The sequence below is a fragment of the Pseudorasbora parva genome, chromosome 1 (genome assembly GCF_024679245.1).
Source record: "Pseudorasbora parva isolate DD20220531a chromosome 1, ASM2467924v1, whole genome shotgun sequence".
Lineage (NCBI taxonomy): Eukaryota > Metazoa > Chordata > Actinopteri > Cypriniformes > Gobionidae > Pseudorasbora > Pseudorasbora parva.
Window position 1 is genome coordinate 41,631,792 of NC_090172.1, and position 20,190 is coordinate 41,651,981.

The 20,190-nt window shown below is 36.6% G+C and overlaps 3 protein-coding genes across 10 annotated transcripts in view; 1 reads left to right on the top strand and 2 right to left on the bottom strand.

The window, feature by feature from the left end:
• Positions 1–180: 180 nt before the first annotated feature.
• ano9b (anoctamin 9b) lies at positions 181–11,073 on the bottom strand. 2 transcript variants are annotated; one of them, XM_067450897.1, is made up of 24 exons: positions 10,887–11,073; positions 8,969–9,025; positions 8,503–8,629; positions 8,269–8,414; positions 8,109–8,158; positions 6,858–6,916; positions 6,649–6,734; positions 6,426–6,560; positions 6,202–6,295; positions 5,541–5,601; positions 5,373–5,455; positions 5,167–5,271; positions 4,445–4,609; positions 4,318–4,354; positions 4,110–4,221; positions 3,962–4,019; positions 3,726–3,823; positions 3,404–3,600; positions 3,074–3,226; positions 2,833–2,980; positions 2,559–2,666; positions 2,344–2,437; positions 2,136–2,248; positions 181–1,992 (listed from the first exon to the last, which is right to left on the bottom strand). In XM_067450897.1, the coding sequence occupies exons 2-24, from the start codon at positions 9,022–9,024 to the stop codon at positions 1,950–1,952; spliced, it is 2,328 nt and encodes a 775-aa protein (XP_067306998.1). In that variant the 5' UTR covers position 9,025; positions 10,887–11,073; the 3' UTR covers positions 181–1,949. The 2 variants fall into 2 exon arrangements, with proteins under 2 accessions (XP_067306998.1, XP_067306992.1); XM_067450891.1 differs by having other exon boundaries at positions 183–1,992; positions 8,503–8,634.
• A 426-nt stretch (positions 11,074–11,499) lies between these two features.
• Positions 11,500–14,283, bottom strand: tssc4 (tumor suppressing subtransferable candidate 4). Of its 4 annotated transcripts, none has more exons than XM_067450929.1 (4): positions 14,164–14,283; positions 13,731–13,829; positions 13,440–13,458; positions 11,500–13,236 (listed from the first exon to the last, which is right to left on the bottom strand). In XM_067450929.1, exon 4 carries the CDS (start codon positions 13,154–13,156, stop codon positions 12,293–12,295), a length of 864 nt encoding a protein of 287 aa, XP_067307030.1. In that variant the 5' UTR covers positions 13,157–13,236; positions 13,440–13,458; positions 13,731–13,829; positions 14,164–14,283; the 3' UTR covers positions 11,500–12,292. The 4 variants fall into 4 exon arrangements, with proteins under 4 accessions (XP_067307030.1, XP_067307013.1, XP_067307040.1 ...); XM_067450912.1 differs by having other exon boundaries at positions 13,714–13,829; positions 14,164–14,276; XM_067450939.1 differs by lacking the exon at positions 14,164–14,283 and adding an exon at positions 13,931–14,131.
• Positions 14,284–15,245: 962 nt separating this feature from the next.
• Positions 15,246–20,190, top strand: part of ano5b (anoctamin 5b) — a 45,813-nt gene continuing 40,868 nt past the window's right edge. For 3 of the 4 annotated variants that reach the window (XM_067440972.1, XM_067440962.1, XM_067440980.1), the window contains exon 1: positions 15,247–15,515. In XM_067440972.1, the coding sequence (XP_067297073.1) occupies positions 15,440–15,515 (76 nt within the window). In that variant the 5' untranslated portion in view covers positions 15,247–15,439. Of the gene's footprint in view, positions 15,516–20,190 lie in introns of all 4 variants that reach the window. The other variant, XM_067440956.1, reaches the window with a different exon arrangement.

Genomic DNA, 20,190 nt, shown 5'->3' on the forward strand with positions numbered 1-20,190 from the left:
TAAGTTTGTATATGTACTTAATATAAATGCCCTGCAATTGTGCTTATACTATATTGATAAACTTAAAGTTTGTCAAATAGAACAAATAATGTTGTAGGTTACTTAATGCACTTTAGTAACCCGGAAGTAGTGACACCTAAAGATTTTTAGAAGGCAGGTTAGTTTACCCAAAAATGAAAATTCTGTCATTAATTACTTACCCTCATGTCGTTCGATGAGGGTAAGTTCCACAATGTCATTCTCTCAAGACCAATAAAAGGCATAAACACGTCGTTACAAAGCCCATCTCACTACAATCATTTTATGAAGCGACGAGAATATTTTTTGTGACATTGTGGCCAATGGAGGCCTTTCTGAGCCATCGGATTTCAAAAAATATAGCTATAATTTGTTTTCCGAAGATGAACGAACGTCTTACAGGTGTCGAACGACATGAGGGTGAGTAATTAATGACAACATTTTCATTTTGGGGTGAACTAACCCTTTAAGTATATTTGATTGTGCTTAAATGGAACTATTGCAAGTACACTTTATGTAGCTACGCATTAAATATCTTGGATTTAAAGACTAATATCACTATTAGTAGGATCATACTATCCTTAATAATAGTGATATTAAAACACATTTTGGCCTAATATTAAGAAATGTGCATTGTGCAATAAAGAAGTACTCCACATAAAGCACTTTGACAATAAAATTAATGTATTTTAAATACATTTTGGTATAGACTTTTCCACTGGGGTTCAAGGGCTATTATTAGACGATATATAAAAAGGGAAGATCCAACAATGCAGCTTTGTGTCAATGGGCTGGGAATGACTTTAGCAGATATTACCCTCAGATTCTAGCAAACAAGGAAAGAACAAATCCTCCACATTGTATTTACTATAAACATTATTATTATTATTAAAACATAAATATTAGCTTAAGAATACCCCATTGAGCAACACAATAGAAGTCTTAAGCAACTGACAGAATAAGAAACACTCATTGCCTGAAGCTACTCAGCGGTGTAGATTTGCATTTCTACTGACATCTTGTGGAGGACAAAAGGGTGACAGTTTATTTCACCTTCAACATTTATTTCACTCTGTTACTTCATTCCTGAAACACTGGTTTAAAAACGAGTTCATCAATAGGACACTAGCAAAAATACAATATCAAAATATATTTATATGTACCGAGAAAGACATTTGCCATGGTCAGCATAGTAAAGAGCATAACACACATTGGCTCAATTGCTGATATATTTCCCGTCACATTCAGGTCTTCACATTTATGTAAAAATCTTCATGAAACTATTTTTCATTGTAAATCCAAATATAACTTTTTTATTTTTATTAAGAGTAAACATTAAAACACATAAATACCCAGGTGAAAAATCTGCACTATTAAATGCATTAAAAATGTACTTGAGTATCTTTTTAGTACAATAGAAATATATTATAATGCATGTTTAATGCATTTAATAGTGCAACTTTTTCACCTGGGTAGGGAACATAAATCATAAAATGTTTTTGGCGATAAAAATAATGGATTATTTTAGCGTTGTAGGACTTTCTCTTTGAAGCACTCACACTAAATAAAACAATAGGCATTAAACTGTCCTATTTGGCATTTTCACATTGTTGTCTTTAAAAAAAGTCAAATTTCCTTTCATTGCTCAGAAATATAATACATGTATAATGCAACCAAAAATATGTATGGTGTATCCCTCTGAAGCAGAACAAATATGACTCATTTTGAGGGAAAACTGTAAACTGCAAAGAGAGCAAAGCTCCAGTAAGAAACTGATGTATAGTGAAATGAAGAGATCTGTCCGATGTGAGGATGCAAGTGAGATAATAATCTCAGTCATATACAGAAATCTTCCTTGTGTCACATCTTGTTTGCACACAGAAGGTTTTCAAATCTCTCAAAAGAAAGAACACGGCTTGAACTTTCATCGTTCACACCTCAGTAGATCTGCTGTCATAGTTTGCATTTGCTTCCCTGTTAAAGTCAGAGAATCATCAACAGTAAATATACATCACAGTGAGGATTGAAATTATACTCCTAAATATTTTTATATAAATCTACAACATGAATGCAAAGCAGTGAGAAGTTATATGTCAGAGACGCATGAAAATACTTACTGGAGTTCCTTTTTCAGTCTTCTCAGTTTGTCCTTTAGCCTGTCATTCTTAACTCTGATGGGATTGTCAGGTATAAACCAGGCAGCAATAAATTTGCACATCACCACCACATGCTGAGCGGAGAGAAGAACAAAAGATCTCAGACAATATTTAACTAAATGTATTGTTAAGAATAAAAATAAAATAAAAAGTAACATAACATTTATACCTCGAACAGAATAACAAAGGCAAAGCGGAGTGCCAGAATGAGCCAAAACTGAGAGGTGAGACTCTGGTCTTCATCACTGCGGTAGTCTTTGTAACTGTAGAACACACAATACACATTCAGTGCAATGACACTGCATCACATGAAACATTTCCTCATTAGCCCGTATGAACCAACCAATCAAACTCATCCTTATTAGTGGTAATAAAAGTTGTCACCTGCATTGCGTGACATTATATCCGATCAATTGCTTGAAGTCGTTTTGCACTCTCTTATCAGACATGAACGCTGTTGCCAGAGTGTTGTTGATATACCCCGTCATACAGCTAGCAGACAAAATAAATGCATTTATTACAGTAGTAATTACTATTATATGCTTGAAAACAAATAAACAAACGGTTTGGATAGGACTCTTTTTCCCAATATTGTTGTTGTGAGAGAAAACGGTGGACGGAAATAGCTCATTTGGTGGTTTGTAGCTCAGATACTCACTCCAGGTTTGTGTTGTTGCTGACAGCACAAGGTCCATAATGATATCGATACACCAGACGGGGTATGAAGTCAGAAGAAATCCCAATCACTAGGCCATTAGCAATGACAGCCATCACCCCAACAGCTTCTAATATTGCAGTCCACACACCTGCCACAGGAGGACACACGGCACACCATGCAATGGTTTACTCCACGATGATAACGGACACATTACCACTACACAAATACAGTAGCTATTCACCAATGTCATTTGTCTTTTTGGGCACTAGGCGGCGCTCAAGGCTGACCATCTTGATGGCATCCAGCCTGATCTCAAATATGTTATTGATGAGAGCCAATAAAGGAGCCAGAGGAAATGCAGCTACAAAGATGGTGGTGAAACTGAACTGAAGAACTAATGACAAGGGGGAGAACAGCATGTGTTAGTGTACCATATTTCTGCGCAGCAACATTACCGTCACAGCCACACTCATTTTATTTGCACTAAACATCATTCCAAATATATCAGAATATATCAGTCAGAAAGATTGCAAAATGTAGTTTATGACAGGTAACAGAGAGAGATACAAACCCATTTCCAAAAACTCGTTAAACAAGCTGAAAGAATTAACATCATTCAGGTCGTAGTTATCCAGCCAATTACGAAGGTTGCAGAGGTCACATGGGAACAAGTTACCCTCCTCCTTTCGACATGCCTTCCGGTAACAGTTACCACACTTTCTTCGTATTGTCTTAGCTTTTGTGCGCCTAAAACAAAGCTTTAACCAGCTGCAGAGAAACAACACAGTAGTCCAATAAGCACTGGCTTTTCTTGCTTTTTTGAACAATGAAAAGAGCGAACAGTGAAAGGAGATTTTTATTGGGTTTTATGGTATATTTTTGACAATACTTACGGCACTGTGAACTCAAATATGTTGTTGATTGTTTGTTTGAGCACCAGAATAACAGCCATCTGGATGAAGAGATCTGTAAGGCAGCCGCTTGGATGACACTAAATCAGAGAGAGAAATCTTATTTAGTTTTACAATTAGATTTGAAGAATCCATTCAGCTTTGGATACAAGAATCTGACAAATGCATACATCTGTAAATATAAATGTAATGTATAATGATTCCTACATGAATCATACCTCTTCTAGTCTCCATTCCCCTCCAATTCGAACATAGTTTCCTGGATAGCCATTGATCCTAAGCACAGCATAAGGAGACACTTTGAATAGACTGTTATTAGAGTAAATAACTAGATAAGTAAATGCTCACACAGACACACACAATTACCTTCCCAGAAAGAACGCCACATAAAATAGTGATGAGAAGAGAGTAAAGAACTGAAATGTGAACATCTTCACTGTGAAGCGCTTCTCTGTGGCTGCAAAGGAACGGGTCTTCTCTACAAATAAACAAGAGACATTTTAAATACTTGTTTACTGACATAACAGATTTCATGCAAACAATTATCATTATTATTAACACATTTATTACCCACCAAACTCACACAGTTTGAAGGCCACAATTTTGTTGACCTGAAAAGAATTATTTTAATTAGAGAGTTGTTGTTTTTTTAACAAGAAGATGTTTTATGCCTATTAGACAGTTTATCTTTTAGTTCTTACCCGAGTCATAACCTGAATAGTAATGTAGTGTAGCACTGCCCCGGTCATCATGGCTATTGTGGTGGCATGATCACGCAGAAAGTGCCAGTCGCTTCGGGACAACAATATTGCAGTTAAAATTCGACAGATCACCAGAGCCTGGGTCAGACCAATGATCACCACCAGCTGAGAACAATGAAGATACAGTTGTATTATATGCTTATAAGTGTATATCCTTTTAAATAATGACAACTTTTGAAGTAATAGTAATGCTAATGAATATATCTTGAGCTAATCTGAAGGCCACATGAAGTTTGGAGGTATGTAGCTATTGACTCTACAGTGCGCCTCAGCATGTGCTGACCCCGCTCTGTGTATTTTAATGTGGCCTATCACTTCATGGCTGAGTTGCTGTTGTTCCCAATTGCTTTCACTTTGTTATAATAGCACTAACAGATAACCATGGAACATTTAGTAGTATGGAAATTTCCCTAATGGACAGGTCGCAACCTATCACAGTACCACACTTGAATGAATTCACTGAGCTCCTGAGAGCAACCCATTCTTTCACAAATGTTTGTAGAAGCAGTCTGCATGCCTAGGTGCTTGATTTTACACACCTGTGACCATGGAAGTGATTCGAACACCTGAATTCAATGATTTGGGGGGGGGTGTCCCAATACTTTTGCCAATATAGTGTATATATAATATGTAAATATAAAATGTGAAAATGTGTTTCTCACCACTAATGTGACCAACAGAAGCACCACGATGCTGCGCAGATAGGAATGTCTGAACTCTTTGGGCTTGCACTGAGGGTTATTTACAATCTCCAAAATCAATTCTTCCTGTGGACAAATAGTCGTGCAGTTTCATTAGAAGATGCACATTAAATATGCCCCCCCCCCCCCCCCCCAAAAAAAAAATGATGAGAAGAAAATGAGTTTACCTCTTCCTCGCACCAGTCAAACACTTTCCACTTTGACACATACAGAGATCGATGTCTCTTCCACACCTCTAAGAACAGGGTTGCTAGTCAAACAAATAACAGTATCTTAGCATTTGTCAAATGACATAGAAATGTGTACTTTGCTTTAACTAAAGGGCAAAAACTCACCCCAAATCGCCATGAACATGGCAAAAGCCACCGTCCCTTCATTGTCAAATAGTTGACTCACCTGTTTGTAAACATTTACTGTTAACACAACTAGTCAAGATGACAGAGAAGCACAGACAGACAATAGTGTGGCATTCAGTCCTCATTTATTTTGAATATACACTACAAGTCAGTTTATACACTGATCAAAAGTAAAAGGAAAGAAATGCATAATGTTAGAAAAAAATGTTTTTTAAATTATTTTCAACATTCTATTCATCCCAAATATCCTGATAAATGCATTATGTTTCCACAAAAACACTGTTTTTAACATTAATAATAATAATAATAAAATGTTAAATAAAAATGTTTCTTGAGCATCAGTACATTAGAATGATTCCTGAAGGATCATGAGACACTGAAGACTGGACTAATGATGCTGAACATTCAGCTTAACCATCACAGGAATAAATTACAATTTAAAAAATATGTTATATTAAATTGTAAGAATATTTCACAATATTACTGTTTTTACTGTATTTTATATTAAATAAATGCTGTCTTGTTGAGAATAAGAGATCCTCAACCCCAACATTTTGAACAGTAGTGCGCAGTTAACAATAATTCAAGGTGTCCAGAAATGCTCAATTGTAATAAAAGAGTGACATGTTTATTCACTGACCTTGGCATATGTACAGGTGTCTGACAGGTTCCACACGTCGCATCTTATGTCACATCTTGGGCACATGATGGTGTTGGAGTCACAGACTTCATGACTGTAAGAACACCCAGACATCAAGACTTAGAGATAATTGAAAGTCAATTCAAATCAGATTAGTCTGTTTGCATCAGCTCTGTCATCTGCCTCTACACCTCTACACCTTAGTTTACTCTAAATATACTCACATAAGTGGACTGGTATTGAAGAAGGCAAGGCCATACAAGAACACAACAATACCAATTACAGCTGCAGGGACGAGCATCCGTGTATACCAGCCCAGCCACAGGTAATACAGAGCCACTTTCTCCCCAAAATATTCCCTTAAAATGACACATGTGAAGATAGAATGTTTAAAAAAAAAGATGATTTTCAAGGAACAGTGAACAAGATAAAACCAGTAGAACTTACTTGACATCAGTGACAGGCTGTTTAAAAAGCTTCAGTACTGAAAGCCAGCTTGCCCACTCCTTCCTTAGTTTTTTCTGCTCTTTTTTCTGAAGTGACAAGCCAACAGTGTTTAACATGTTCAGTTAGAATGAAAACGCTCAGATATTTATTTTATGATTTCCTTGGCTACAAAAGTATATGAATATACTCTAACAAATAAGAGCTTTTACCTCATGCAGACAGAAGATGGACTCAAAAGCACCTTGACCCAGTAGCTCCTCGAGGCTCTCTTACAGAGTCAAATAGAGAAGAGAAACAGTGATAATATTACACAGTAAAAAAACAGTGACTGATCACATCTACTTTTTTTAGTTGGCCAAATTAAATTTCTGTGAATTAAATAGAAAATTTTCAATTGAAAACCAGATTTTTTTTTTACAGTGTACAGAGGATCAGTCCATTTCAATATTTGAATATATTACATTTATTATTTCAATATATATATATTTTTTTACATGGTGTGTCTGTTATTTACATCTGAACCATTTTAATACATGCATAGGCACTGCTGTTAACTTAAAGGTTATATATATATATATATATGTAGGATATAGGGCTGTCAATCGATTACAACACAAACGCGATTAATCGTATGATTGTAATGAGTTTACTCGCTTTTAATCGCAATTTAATCATACATTTTTAGCAATTGTAAATGTATCTTAAATTAAGTTTAAATTAAGTTTTTAATAATCTAATCAACATGGGTATGGACAAATATGCATGCTTTATGCAAATTTATTAATAGTGAAACCAAACTTATTCAATAATAATCAATACAGCATGAAGACTAGACGTATCAAAGGTCATAGATGTTTATCTAAGCAATTGTTCATGTCTCTTAAGCCTAACCTTAAAAATTAAGAGTAAGTACTGATTTCTCTCATTTTAAGAATATAAAGGGAGTTTTTACACTGGCAATTTAATTCAGAGCAGGGCACAGTTTGTATAAAAAATTGGTAATGTGTACCAGTGAGCGCACCAGAACCACACCAGACCTTTGACAGCCCTAATATATATATATATGTTTTAATAATAATATACACTGTTCTAATATATATACACTGTTTCTAATAACTGTTTTTGAGCGCCAAATCAACATATTTCTAGTGATTTTCTGAAGGATCATGTGACACTGAAGATGATGCTGAAAATGTAGCTTTGCCATCAAAGGAATACATGACATTTTAAAATATATTAAAATAGAAATTATATTATAATAATATTTCACAAAATGCTTTTAATGTATTTTTTACAATATTTTAATAAATCAAATAAATTTTGGTGAGCATAAAACGACTTGATCACTAGGGTAAGATTTTAGTTTCAGGTTCAGAATGAGTCAAGACAACAATGGGCAAAAGATTAAGTGAAAGGAATAAGGAAAGTGAGTGGGAGATCTGGAAGAGAAAAAAATGTACCTCCTGATCCTATAAATGTATTGTTCAAGACAAAGTGGACAATCCTGATTCTATGAAACAAAGGAATAGAAACTCATTACAAAAACTATGAAAAGAATTTATTATGTGGTGGATTTCAAATAATTTTAAGTAGTGTGAAGATGCTTTCTGTGAACCTCACCTGGTGCAGAGTGACACAGATGTTTCACACTTTTGCTCTGCGCTCCAGTTACAGGAATCAGACACCTTTAGCAGGTATTTGTACTTTGCAAACATCTCCTCGGGTGCACAGATACCGAAGAACACCTTTCCAGCATGTTCAATTCTCTGTTCAACAGAAATCAGGGACTTGAGTAAGACAGTCACATTTTAATGAAAGACAAAAATACTAGTGTGTGCGACGCTGATAACATACAGTCACTTTAATGTTCTTCTTTTTCAGTTCACCGATAAAGGCATCCTGTTTCTTGAAGGTTTGGTCCTCCATGTCCTCCACTTTATCAGCCACCAACACATAGTCATATAATCGAGGAAGGTAAGAGCTACGCTGAATGAAACAAATGCAGATATAACCAAGACAGAAAGAAACTTAAATATCAATTAATCGTCAGACTGTATTACTGCTGAGTCTTGGTTTTGTGGGAGGATATTGGTTGAGTATGTGAGTTTTTTTTATTATTATTTTTGCAGAAGTTTAGGTCATGCAAGGCAAGACATGATGTGAATGTGACATTATGACCATAGTGTGTGGGTAAGATATAACATCATCATGTGCTTTGCATGAGTAGTTATCATAACTGAACATGTGCTCTGGTAGAAATGTGACTGTGGTATTGAATTGGTCTACAAATGCACAGAGCACACATGGTCTCTTTTCCTACCTCTGGTGTAAGTAAAACCTCATTTGCATCGTCCAGCTCATGTAGAGCCACATCATCCTGCAATACATAAAAATAACCGAGAATTATAAATATGTATATTTAACGTATATTTATATTTAATGTATATTTAATATTTAAACGTTTACTGTCCAATGCACAGTTTTTGAATATTAAGTGCATTTATTGTAAAACTCCATCTTTCAGATTGACACATTCATCCACTGTCATTCAAATATTGAGGACAGCATAAGACATACAATACTTACGTACTTAAAGTATCTTAAAGTGTACAATAAATCAACCCAGTATCACTCTTCAAATGCAAACTGACATTTATTTGTGATGCCAAACCTTATCTCAATTCAAAGGCAAATGTCTAATCTGTCTTCATGCAGGCCACTACAGTGCCAGCTGGCCAGGCAGTAATACATAACTAACCTGCTTTATATAAAGCAAACTGACCAAATGCAGCAGGATCCAAATGTTTTTTGAAAGTTTTTCACTCACATTGTTATGTTGATAGTATGAAGTTGTAATTTTAATAATAAAAAAGCAAAGATTTTCATCAGTTGGGTCAGATTTTTTGACCCAAGTGTAACAAGGACTTTAATGGAGCTTATAGTCTTTCAGAAAACCTTTCTTTCTCTTTTATTTTCTACATATGGCTTTCACTTTAACAGCAGCTACTCCTGTTGGTATGATGGCAGGTCAAGACATGCCTTTGGGTAACATTTTATAGAACTACAAACATTTGCCGAGTGTGTGTTTGTGGGTGTTAGAAAGACAGAAAGACTAAGGAATCACTGAGAACATGGATTATGATTCCTTACCTCTGCCTCACATAATAATTAACTGAAGTCATAGTAATTAAAATAGACATGCTCTAGTCTAAGTCATGTAATGAAGCAGCACGGTCTCATGACAAATAACCTGTTTAACCACAACAGAACTATTATTCATTCGGATTTGCACACATTATACGTAATATGAACACGTGCCTGATCATTTTACTCTACCAAAACAGATTCATCAGTAAATAATGGGTCTAAAAAAAGCTAATCCCTAATAAAGTTTTTTGTATTATGCATTGTCTGAGTAAAACACGAGGTGTACATCAACATTCACATGTTTACGCTCACAGCAAAGACTTTTTTCTGAAACGTACACCTGAAAGATCTCAGCAACAAGATGTTCAGGTCAGACGAGTGTTTTTCTGAATAGTTAGTCCTTTACTAAGAACATTTATCCATCCTAAATAGTGCAGTTTAACCCGTATGAAACAAATTTAATACACACAGTTTAATATGTCATTCACTAAGGAGAAATAAAAAAAGGATACTACACAATATTTTAAACAGTGTTGTGATATAGGCTACTGTGACTGTAATTTGCTCTTCTGTATGCCATATATCATAACACTATTTAAACAGTGTTATGATATACTGTGACTGTAATTTGCTCTTCTGTATGCCATATATCATAACACTATTTAAACAGTGTTATGATATACTGTGACTGTAATTTGCTCTTCTGTATGCCATATATGTAGTTACAGTAATATTAGAATGTTTGTTATAATGTTTAGTTCAGGGTGAGTGGAGCACAAAAACTACTCCACCACCTACTAAATAGGCTATTATATATATATATATATATATATATATATATATATATATATATATATATATATATATATATATATATATATATATATATATATATATATAATGTATTATATGTATATATATATAAGGTAAACTGCACTAATATTATTAACCAGCTGTAACTAAATACCCAGGGGGGAAATCTCTTCTTATGAGCTGTCTCACACTGACCAGTTAAAATAAGTAAAAACTGCTCCTGCGAAACCTGGAAGACACACACACACACACACGTTCTCTCAAATACTGTAGCCTACCTCTCGATCAGTGAAGAACATTCTCAGATCAAAGTTCCCAAATCAGATCAGTTTAGGCAGTCCGACGTCAGTCTCTCTTTTCTTATCCTTACATAGCCGAAGACCAGCTTTAACTTAAGGAAAATTTAAACTGACTAGAGATCGATCGAAAGCAGTGCAGCCTACACTTCCGCATTTCCCATCTCATATTTATGACATCCAACCGCGAGCGCGACGGTATAATCGGGACCTTACCTTTACAGGTGAGAGCAAGACGTCATCTTTCTGTAGAAGGGCGGGCCTGATGCTTGCTTACTCTCGATACACTTAGGCTACATCAGTACTATTGATACCTTCAGATCGAAACTCAGAACTTACTGCAGTGCCAACAGTCATTCGGAGGTGTTGAATTTGAGAATTTAGAATTAGAAATTAGCCGAACAGCAAATACTTCCTGCAAACCTCCTGGAATGCACCAAAAATTTTTTGGAATCATAACTGTTTCACGTCTTTATGATGTTCAGTGCGTAAGAAACATTATAGAAAAATATTTAATCAATGTAAGACAGCACCTCAGTCAAGAAGGCAACACATTATTGGCAAAATTGTTATCAAAATAACTACAAAACAGGGATTGCGTTCACGAAAAATATTTTTTAATCCAATAAATATTTTTGTGTAACAACTCAAACTTATACAGACGTTATAAATTTCAATGACTTTTATAAACCCGCAAATTATAGTTTTGTAATACCAGGACCGTCAGGTCATTAAAAAAAAAAAAAAAAAAACTAAGAAGAAAGTTGTCATGTTCAGACCACCGAACATTTGATTTCTTTTTAACGACCTGGAGATAATCCCTAAGACTTTAAACTGTCATAATTTCCTAAAACACACATGCTCTACAGAGGGGGGAAAACGGCCCATATGGTGTTCAATGGGATTGGGCTGAGAGAAGATGTCCTCAAACTTCATGGTTCTTCTAGCTTTGTGCTGCTGTACCAGAATTGGACTTAATCTCCTAATTTACATTGTTCATCACCAATCATCACATAACCATGCAAAACATTGAGCGAACACTTCCACTAACATCAATAAGACAACGCACACTTATTTAATAGGATCTCAAAGTACACAGCTGAGTCAAATTTATTCATGAAAAGTGGTCATAAAAATGACCAGAGAAAATTCTTATACTAACCACTGCATACAGGATATCAATCTATTGCTATGTTGGTTATTCTGTTATGCTATGCTTTGAGAAATAGCCTGTGTATGACAGCAAGAGCTTTTAATTTTTTTAATGAATTATACAATCAAAACCAAGATAATTGGATGGTCAAACCACTTTATACAAAACAATGTTACGTTTTAAGTACACAAACATTAAAACATCAAGCTATTTAAAGTATTTAAGTTCAAAGTGCTCACTCTGTGCCACCATCACCTTCCAGTGTTTTACGGAAGTGCTTGCGATTTACTTTCTTGCTACTGTTGAAGACGACACCGGACACCGTTTTGTCTTCATCTTCTTTCACAGTCCCCCACTTTCTTTTTTTCTCTTCATTCCCCAATGAAATGTGGTGATCATCCAAGTGATCAAGACCAACTGCTTCCTTCTTAGCATGGTCAAGTTTGCTCCCGCTTTGATCTTTGCTTTTGGGTTTAGTGAACACAATCTTATTCTCACTGCTGCGATCCTGGTTGAAAGTTGGAGTGAAATTCTCCAGCACAGCTTTCTGAGACCTCCGGCTGTCTTGAAGCCCCTGAATGTACTGATGAGCGACCTGACTATTCTTTTTATCACTGGTTTCAGCGATATCTTCAAGACTGTAGCGGGTCCAGCGCTCTGGGTTTGCAAGGTAGTCTGGGAGTTTTTTACCTGGAGGTTGTTTTTTGGTTGCCTCCTGGCTTTGAGCTGCCTGTGGAGGTGACGGTGGAGCAGGACGAGCAAACATGCCATCAAGAATGTTGTCTTCACCTAGGTCCTTAGATGTGAGCTTTGCAGCACTATCCAACTGGGCAAAAATGTCCTTACTCCGGTCACAGAAACCAGAGCTCCCACCTATCAGTCTGAAGGTGGGATTTTCTTGAGGAACAGACTGGACATGCTGCTGAGTCTCGCCTTCATCCTCTGAGGACGATGACAAGTCCTCAACCTTTCTGCCGAAATGCTCTGTGGGCTCATCAGAGTCAGAGTCACTCAGGGAGAGATCATCTGGAAGTTCAATCGTGTCTCTATTAGACAGACTGTTGGGAGCATCCTTTTCTTTGCAGTTTGGGTCACTCATTGTGCTGCTGCAACTCTGGGGTTAGGTCAAGAGATATGATTAGAAGTTGGAAATTTATGATGAGATGCTGTGTGATAAATCTAAAGAAGAAAGACATGAAGAAATGCTTGTATTAGTGATGCATGAAACTAGAATCCCCTGACAGTTTCTTCAAAGAGTTGCAACAAAGTAAATAGGTAAGGCACTGACAGCACATAACTAGTGCTAAATGAACTTTATTTTTGACAAATTCAAATAAAAGAGTTATGGAGAGAAAAGCAAATATGAAGTACTACTCACTCACCAAAAGGCTCTTGAGACACCTATAAGAACCAGAATGAGAAACAAGCAGTGAGATCGTCACTCAGTAAAACAATTAGGCATAATAGCTTGATCTGATTAAACTTAAGGATGCATTTCTATTATTAAAATCCATATTTATTTATTAATTTACAGATCGTGTGAATGATGCTGTGGATGTTTAAGCTTTTGTTATGACACTAGTCATCACATAGAAAATAAAATTGTATTAGGCTATACAGCTAGAACAAATGCATGGGTGCATGGAGGTATCTTACTGCGATTGAAGACTCACAGGGACTGTAAGCTGGTCAGTTGAGCTAAAATCATTGATTCAAGAGTATTGATCAAAGTTATGGCCATAGCGTTTAGTCTTAAAGTTGTCCTCTTCTTCCTATGTAAACCGTGAAAATCAGCATCAGCATATCTGTATGTGTCTACTTATTAAATGAAGATGAAGAAGAATTCAAAATTGTAGGCATTTTAAAAACAAACCATTGCATTAATGTAATGTCAGTGACCAAAACATTATCCTCTGATCACACGTTAAGCCAGCTAACGCAGCTATCCCGCCTAGCTGTGCCGATAAACGTAATCACAATGTCTCAAAATGCCCATAGAACCTACGCCATTTACAGTCACACACTGATTTAAATATAACCACCATAATTTGAAAGTTACTTCGTTATTTGACTCGTATCTAGTTATCTACATAAGCAGTAGCATACCTTTAGCAGCCGTGAATGCGCATAATCAACGAAGAGATGCATTGTGGGTAATGTAGTTTATCTGCAAGAAAGCGTTCTAGTTCTCGCATCAGTGTTTACAGCTCCCAACCTCTATGCTCCCAACATGCAAATAAGGGGTGTATGAATTAATATAATCTCAGTTTACAGTGTTACGTTCAAATATGAATGTAGCCTATATAATTTATTTGTGAGTTCATATTATATTTATATTATGTAGCCTATTAATTAATAATTTACCAATTCGTCGTACTTGAAACCACAAAATAAATTGATACATGAATGTTGTGATTTAATTTCACTTTAATTAGTTAATTTAACTAATATGTACAAATATAATAATGGCTACTTCGTTTGCCCTGCTTGCTTCCATTGTCGTAATTACTGTAACTATTTAGATTTATAAAAAGCATTCATCATTTCTGAGCGACGACTTGTACCAGGTGACAGCTGAACCACGCGACCACTACAGATTTATTTAGCAGTTGATGCAAGAGAAAATCCGAGTCTCAGGTGGACATGAACAGCTCCAAGTAGGCTACCGTCACCTGTTGGCATCTGTTATTTACGGTAATTTCGACATGGCGTGAACGCAATATATCTGAATACCTTTGAATGGCTGATTACATTTGAAGTCCACATAGCGGGCGCTATGAAGGATTGGGACACACCCAACTCTGTCGGTCCGTCCAATAACCAGCAGAGGGCGTTATATGCTCTAAGATAGAAGCATGTGCGATCTGATCAGTGTGCTTTCATTAAAAATTAATTGAGGTAATAGATATGTAGAATATCGAGCATATAAGAAGCATAACGCCCTTAACTGTGCAGGAAAAAATAATAAATAGCCTATGTAGCCTATACGTTTACAGAATCATCTAAAAATAAATACATATTTAATAAATAAATAAATAAATGTAGTAATGTCACTGAACACATAAGAAATTAAGAATGCGACATTAGAGACCCCGTAATACTTTTCAGTAATTTTATGTCAGCTATGCCTACGGAAAGCCACTCCCCTTTACATCATCATCATCATCACCACCACATCTCCTCGGCTGGCCACGGTTGTAGTGATGTTATGGAGAAGAAAGCGAGCGAGGGATTCACAGCTTAGCCACTACATTCTCCGAGACCATACTAACACATCAAAGCTTGAAAACGGAAATCTCCTTCGGCATTTTACTCAGGCCAACTGACTGATTCACAGATTTTTTTTCATTGTCTCGTGGGAGAAAAAACGCACGAACTTGACATGAAGAGGATAACGGGGAAGACGAAAGAAGCTACTTTAATAGAAATGTCCAACACTCTGGATTCTCAGATTGAAGGTACGGAAACTGCTTCAACAGTTATGTAAACCTTTTATGCAATGTTGAAAATCACGAGAAGGTCAGTCTCTGGGGAGTTGTCAACGTAAACGAAAAGATAAATGAATGTGACCGCTGCGTTAAATCAGCTGACACTTCAAAGACAAAGAACGGAGGGGAAAAAACACCAGGTCAGGTTACCAAATAAAAACGTATTTAAAAGAGTACATGTATTCAAATAAGCGGTGTTGGATCTGAAAGTAAAATAGGAAGTTCCTGAAATGGCAAAGGCATGGAAAAGTTGCGGTCTAACGTTACACCCAAAGACAGTAGGCTACCTGGCACCGCTATATCCTGTATCAAGAAAGCGTGTTTTTAACATGGTTTAAAATCCACAAAAACAGTCCCTGTGATGATATATCTACGTGAATTATGGATTTTGAAAAAGAACAAAGAAACATGATATTCATTTGCATTGTATTGATGGTAATTTTAAGTGCAGTAGTCTGGGACCACCCCTTTTAATTACACCGCCAAGACACATGGTTTGGCCTCAGTCCCAGTTTGACTTGTGAATCAAATCGTTTTGTTGAATTAGTTAAATGTCCAGTGTCGTTGTGACTCACATTCAGAGTTAGTTCCGTTCCCATGCACACAGGACATTTTTAGACTAGAAAACATCAGGCTCCTAGGAATGTACGTGGCATAAATATACAGAAGTAGAGTGAATGATCTTTTTATTAGTGTAGTATTGACGTGTAGTATATTGTTACTCGATTTTGTAGTATTGCACCCAACAAGGAGCAAAATCATAATTTTATACACGAGATGATACGAATAGGCTTTACCACAGAGGACCTTTGTGGGCCCCCTTTGTCAAGGGACCTAGACCTGGTTTCCCCTCTCTGACAACTACAGTATTATCTAAACAATATCCTGCGCTTACGATTTAGCTCAGGGATGTGACAGATGTGTCATGCAGCAGTGTAGTTTGATCCCACATTTGATATCATTCGGCTTGTTTTTTAATAATGTGAAATGAATTATTGAGCTGAGTGGAGCTGAAATGAATCAGTAGCCTACAGGGTCTGATGCTTGGCTCTTGCCACCCTTTTTGTTGCACAGGTTGGGTAAAAGTTGCTAAAGCATTACATTAAGGCTAGAGGGAGACTTAAGTGTGAGGTGTGTGTAGGAGTATGTTTATGTCCACGACTTTTGTTCACATAGGTGTGTGGGTTTGTATGCCCAAGTGACTTATTATTATTATCATTATTATTATTTGCTCTGCAGTTTTTCTGACTGATGCCGAGGTTTGCCTGTGTCACGAGTGTGTGTTTTGTAAGAGGGAATGGTTGTGAGGAAAGAGAAAACGTACAATATAAAGGAAGTGGCAGTTTGGTTGGAAAAATTATATTTCTGGGGAACCCCAGCCTATACTCTCTTTTTTACCTCCTGCTTTGCCTTTTACTGCAACTATTAAATCCGTGTACTGCATGATCATAGGTGATTCACTGGATAGTGATTTGATTATTCTTCTCGGCCAGGACTGTGGCAAGGCCATGGCTCGCATTATGTCTGCAAATGTGATTAAAAAACAGAGGGATTTGCTATATATATATATATATATATATATATATATATATATATATATATATATATATATATATATATATATATATATATATATATATATATATATATATATATATATATATATATATATGTGTGTGTGTGTGTGTGTGTGTTTGTGTGTATGATATGATATACACTTTATGTAATTTTTACATATAGGATTTGCTATATATATATATATATATATATATATATATATATATATATATATGTATGCATGTGTTTGTGAAATACAGTGCAAGTAAGATGTATAGTTAAACCTCAGATGAACAAGAAGGCATGACACATCACACCATATCATCATTATTTATTTAGCAAAAATGAAGCCAAAATGGAAATGCTGTGGGTGACAAAGTTATGATAACCTTTCTGTTAACAGGAATTAAGAGGGTATGTAATCGTCATGCACTGCTAATCAACTGCCTTTGATTAACTGATCACCAGCATGTGGGATCACCTAAAAGCTGGAGTTCTGGCGGCTGTTTGCTGGTCTTGAGCATTCAGGTGTGTGTTAACACAATGCCAAGGAGGAAAGGCATCCGAATGATCTTAGAGAAGCAATTGTTGCTGCCACTGAACTCTGCAAAGACTATTTCAAAACAATTTGAAGTCTATCATTCTACAATGAGGAAGATAATTAACAAGTAAAAGACATTCAAAACAGACTCAATGTTATGAGTGGATGTCCAGTAAATTCACCCCAAGGTCAGACTGTGGAATGCGCAGACAATTGCAGACTATCCAAGTACTACACCTCTACAGGGCTCATTTAACATGTTTAATGTTGAAGTTAATGACAGCACAATTAAAAAAGGTTGGGTCAAGCATAAATGCATCATACAAAAAGTCAAGCATGCTGGTGGAGGGGGTAATGATTTAGGACTTGTTTTGTAGCCACAGGACCTGGGCACCTCCCAGTCATTGAGTTGACCATGAACTCTTCTGCAAACCAAAGTATTCTAGAGTCAAATGTGAGACCATCTGTTTGACAGCTAAAGCTTGGCTAAAATTGGGTCATGCAGCCGGACAATGATCCAAAGATCACAGCAACAAAATCTACAACAGAATGACTATAGAAACAGAAAAAGATCTACAACAAAATGGCTGAAAAGAATGAAGGTGTTGCAATGGACCAGTGAAAGTCCAGACCTCAACCTGACTAAAATGCTGCGATAAGAGCTGTGCATAAACAAATGCCCACAAATGTCAACAAACTGAAGCAATGTTGTAAAGAGTGGAACAAAATTACTCCAGGATAATGTGAGAGACTGATAAATCATGAGGAAAAATATTACTCCAAGTTATTGCTGCTAAAAATGGATCTACAGGCATTTGAATTATAGGTTGTCCTAACTTTGGCACCCATGGTTTTTCCATCTTGACTTTTATTTTTGCTAAATAAATAATGACACAGTGTAATATATCATGTCATCAGGGTGTCCTACACATACAGTGAGGAAAATACGTTTTTGAACCCCCTGCTATTTTGCAAGTTCTCTCACTTTGAAATCATGGAGGGGTCTGAAATGGTCCCTGTAGGTGCATGTCCACTGTGGGAGACAATCTAATCCAGAAATCACAATGTATGTCTTTTTAAAACTATTTATTTGTATGATACAGCTGCGAATAAGTATTTGAACACCTGAGAAAATCAATGTTAATATTAGGTACAGTAGCCTTTGTTTGCAATTACAGAGGTCAAACGTTTCCTGTCATTTTTCACCAGGTTTTCACACACTGCAGGGGGGATTTTGGCCCACTCCTCCACACAGATCTTCCCTAGATCAGTCAGGTTTCTGGCCTGTCGCTGAGAAACACAGAGTTTGAGCTCCCTCCATATATGCTCTATTGGATTTAGGTCTGGAAACTGGCTAGGCCACGCCAGAACCTTGATATCCTTCTTACAGAGCCACTCCTTGGTTATCCTGGCTGTGTGTTTCGGGTCATTGTCATGTTGGAAGACCCAGCCTCGACCAATCTATACATGGCCCTGGTCATACTTTCCTTAATACAGTGCAGTCGCCCTGTCCCATGTGCAGAAATACACCCCCAAAGCATGATGATACCACCCCCATGCTTCACAGTAGGGATGGTGTTCTTGGGATGGGACTCGTTATTCTTCGTCCTCCAAACACGTTTAGTGGAATTATGACCAAAAAGTTATATTTTGGTCTCATCTGACCACATGACTTTCTCCCATGACTCCTCTAGATCATCCAAATGGTCATTGGCAAACTTAAGACGGGCCTGGACATCTGCTGGTTTAAGCTGGGGAACCTTCCGTGCCATGCATGATTTCAAACCACGACATTAGTGTATTACCAACAGTAACCTTGGAAACGGTGGTCCCATTTCTTTTCAGGTCATTGACCAGCTCCTCCCATGTAGTTCTGGGCTGATTTCTCACCTTTCTTAGGATCATTGATACCCCACAATGTGAGATCTTGTATTGAGCCCCAGTCCGAGGGAGATTGACAGTCATGTTTAGCTTCTTCCATTTTCTAATGATTGCTCCAACAGTGGACCTTTTTTCACCAAGCTGTATGGCAATTTCCCCGTAGCCCTTTCTGTCCTTGTGGAGGTGTATAATTCTGTCTCTAGTGACTTTGGACAGCTCTTTGGTCTTGGACATGTTAGTAGTTGGATTCTTTCTGATTGTATGGGGTGGACAGGTGTCTTTATGCAGCTAACGCCTCAAACAGGTGCATCTCATTTAGGATAATAAATGGAGTGGAGGTGGACATTTTAAAGACAGACTAACAGGTCTTTGAGGGTCAGAATTCTAGCTGATAGACAGGTGTTCAAATACTTATTTGCATCTGTATCATACAAATAAATAGTTTTAAAAAAAAATCATATATTGTGATTTTTGGATTTTTTATTATAGATTATGTCTCTCACAGTGGACATGCACCTATGACGACAATTTCAGACCGCTCCATGATTTCCAAGTGGGAGAACTTGCAAAATAGAAGGGTGTTCAAATGCTTATTTTCCTCACTGTATATAGATATGTACACTAGGCCTATAGGTTTTGGGATGCCTGCCTTTACACGAAGTTGAC